The sequence below is a fragment of the Papilio polytes genome, unplaced genomic scaffold, assembly GCF_000836215.1.
Source record: "Papilio polytes unplaced genomic scaffold, Ppol_1.0 DF824382.1, whole genome shotgun sequence".
NCBI lineage: Eukaryota > Metazoa > Arthropoda > Insecta > Lepidoptera > Papilionidae > Papilio > Papilio polytes.
Genome location: NW_013524822.1, coordinates 749,896 through 753,167, shown reverse-complemented (window position 1 = coordinate 753,167; position 3,272 = coordinate 749,896). Strand labels below are relative to the sequence as shown.

General features: G+C 34.8%; 1 protein-coding gene across 1 annotated transcript; it reads right to left on the bottom strand.

Annotated features, from left to right (window-relative positions):
* Positions 1–571: 571 nt before the first annotated feature.
* On the bottom strand, positions 572–2,882 carry LOC106111098. Its single transcript, XM_013293073.1, has 4 exons — positions 2,781–2,882; positions 2,039–2,212; positions 1,019–1,260; positions 572–605 (listed from the first exon to the last, which is right to left on the bottom strand). Exons 1-4 carry the CDS (start codon positions 2,880–2,882, stop codon positions 572–574), a joined length of 552 nt encoding a protein of 183 aa, XP_013148527.1.
* Positions 2,883–3,272: the final 390 nt, after the last annotated feature.

Genomic DNA, 3,272 nt, shown 5'->3' with positions numbered 1-3,272 from the left:
TCAGCTCGGATCGAAAACCACTCACGTTGATTGGTTTCATTTATTAAGTGTTTTTATTACTTCTACAAGATTTAGCTTGTTTTATTGAATTACTAAAGTAATGTAAAGTTTTTACGTGTCTGTCTTTGTTGATAAATATGTTCATACTAGCTTTCGCCGGCGACTCCGCATGGAATTTAAAAGAACTAAAGTAAATAGCGTAAGTGTCCTTCCAGACTATCCTCTAAGTCTGTACTAAATTTCAACAAGATCCGTTCAGCTGTTAAGGCTATAAACTCTAACAAACATCCATCTAAACTTTCGCATTTATAATATTAGTAAGATTTAGAGTAAAAGTATAAAGAAAAGGTTTAAATATTCATAAATTGACATGTGACTGAGAAATTGTTAACATCGTCTCTTTACAATTGTACTAGTCAGAAATGTGAATTTGCTAATGAATTATAACGGTGATTGGATAGATCTTAAATTGATAAAATTAACACTGTGACATTAACATAATATTAAAAAAAAAATATAAACTCATGGCATATTTTATTCGTGTATGAGTGTTTAATACATTGTAAAATAATTAAAATGATGATTGACGTAACTCTTGCGGTAAGCTGAAAGAAAATTGTACAGTTAGTTTACTTTTAGTTATGAAAAGTATCGTATTATGTGGATTAATTTTTTATTTTATTATAAAATTATAAATATTATCTTTACACATTTACCCGAAGTTACAGTATATTAGGTGCGTCCCGCACACTACAGACTTCGAATCGGCCGATATATATAAAGATATATTATCAGTATGAACATGTATAGAGCGCATTACACCGAATTTTCATATGTTTTTCTAAATAGCCCGAACAGACTTTTGAATCGGCCGATTTGACACATCGGCCGATTCAAAAGATGGCCGATTCATGGCTCTAAATGCATGTAATCGTTGAATATCCCTAACTAAGGAACTCATAACCTATTGGTTTTGCACGTAAACAAAACAATATTATATTCAAAAATAAATCTTTACTTGGGTTGTATAAGATGGAATGGCATTTTCCTTACTGCCTCTTCAGCAATGTCCAATGGAAACGCGAACTCTGTCATATTTTCATTCAAACAGTCATTATACGTTGACGCCAATTGACATCTGTCAGACATGCCGTCAATACTGTCAAGGCAGAGACGTGATATGCTGTGAAGCTTTCTTACAACACGAGAGTTCTTCCCGTTCACAAGACCAGCGAGATGAATCAATAGGTCTCGATTTATCTGGAAAGAAATTAAAATTTTCTTATCTATGTGTTAAAGAATAGTTTTGTCATTGATGTACCATGACATTTTCATTGCTGCGTATGCCACTGGCAAAAACGTTAACGCGGTTAGCTTCTAAACTAGATGCTTGCTAGATAAAGGGTAGATAGAGTTTGTTTTAATATCGCATATCTCATATTTTTACCAATATTATACTAGCTTTCGCTCGCGACTCCGTCCGCGATGAATTAAAAGGTAAGACTATGTGTTCTTCTATGCCCTAAAATGCCAAATTTCATCGAGATTCGTTCAGCAGTTTAAGTAACAAACTAACAAACATTCACCTAATCTTTTACATTTATAATATTAGTAAGATTAATGTTTTATTATTAGATTTAATCCCATAATGATTAGCCACGTGTAGTAAATATACGTGCGCTTTCCACGGATTATTAAACCCAACAATGTTGGATTTAATAATCCGACTGTAATAACCGACGTGCGGTGTGCAACATATGTATACAACGTAAACACAATATAGGGGTGGAGGGGGCGTGATTAATGTCTTCGTTTGATATATGAATTTGTCAACATGTTTGTTAAGATATAAACATTCTGAGTATCTTTCACGCAATAGTATGAGCGGGCGCACACCTCTGACTAAACTATTGTACAACTGTCCGATTGTCAATTGTTCACGCACCTCCATATAAGCTCATAGGAAATGCGAGACTAAACAGTCATGCGATAGTTTAGTCAAATTTGTACTTTGTCGTACTTAGCAAAGTAAAGTTACCTTGCCATGGTTAATAATGTCACTTTGTTCAAGCATGCAGGCAGCGAAGCATTGTCCAGATCTGGTGATCGGAGGTGAGTTGGTGAAATACGCTCTCACATCTTTAGGTGATGCCCTGACTTTTATTACACAAGCTTGTGCCATTCGTACTAGTGCATCTAAATGTCCTTGAACCTGGAAATAATAAAATCAACTTAATACAAAAGTGGTTCTTTATTTACGTTAGATTAGGAACCCGCGCTCTCCTTTGACTAAACTATAACACAGTTTAGTCTCGTTTAGATTGGATAATTCTCAACCGTCACCTCGCTATGTCCCCACATGGAGACAGATGGTAATAAAAAGTGTCATCAGTCCCATCTCTAGCGACGAGGGGACGGTTGGAACTTATTTTATTTCATTACTGTGCCATCAGTCACCTCATTGGTGATGTTGGGACTAAAAGGACGGATAAAACTTTTTATTTTCACGTGGGGACAGATCGGGGTGACGATTCAGTATAATTCTTTAGATTCCTATGAGCTTAAATGGAAGTGTGCACGCTACTCGATTTTTAGTTGTGCAACTAAACAGTTGAATTGGCTGCGAAACAATCGACAATCTACAACAGTTGTGCGATAGTTTAGAGTTCAATATCACTTGATAAGTCCTTTAAATGTGTACCTAGTGAGCACTTAACTTCCCTGATTACGATAGCTAATGTTTATGTAATTCTAAATATAACTTGCGTTAATTTACTTACCTTAGGGTCTGTGAAATCAACCATTGTTCCAGAAAACGTACTAGTACGCAAGGCTAGCGTGCAAGTCGGTAATAACCACACGAGGATCCTCGCGGCGAACATTCTATAATAAATAAATGTAATTAATAAATAAATCGTAAAAGAATGGGAATTCTAAGAAAAAGTTCTCACCTGAAATAATACTTAATATCTTAATTTGAACACGTCTAAAACATCGATGTAAGTAACTTAAAAACTGACAATTTAATGATTAATATTTAACGAAGTTTATTAAAACGTTAACTGAATCGTCAGCTGCAATAAAAAGTTCACTCTAAAAGGTTGGTAAACTTTATTTGTAGGCGCCTGTACGCGGTTGATTCAATGCATTGTCTGAAAAACACCGCCTGCAACCTCCATATAAAAAGGAAAGCAAAAACTTTCGCTTAACAATTCTTATTGTTTCAATATTCGTTTCTTTCTGTTCGTTTATAGAACAGATGTTCAGATAAG

Bases quoted from the DNA above. Each gene is read 5' to 3' on its own strand.
- LOC106111098 (XM_013293073.1), bottom strand. From the start codon at position 2,882: ATGTTCGCCGCGAGGATCCTCGTGTGGTTATTACCGACTTGCACGCTA. The intron at 1,261-2,038 runs GTAACTTTACTT...ATTTCTTTCCAG, and splicing joins ACATTATTAACCATGGCAAG to ATAAATCGAGACCTATTGAT. The intron at 606-1,018 runs GTAAAGATTTAT...ATTTTCTTTCAG, and splicing joins TTCCATCTTATACAACCCAA to CTTACCGCAAGAGTTACGTC.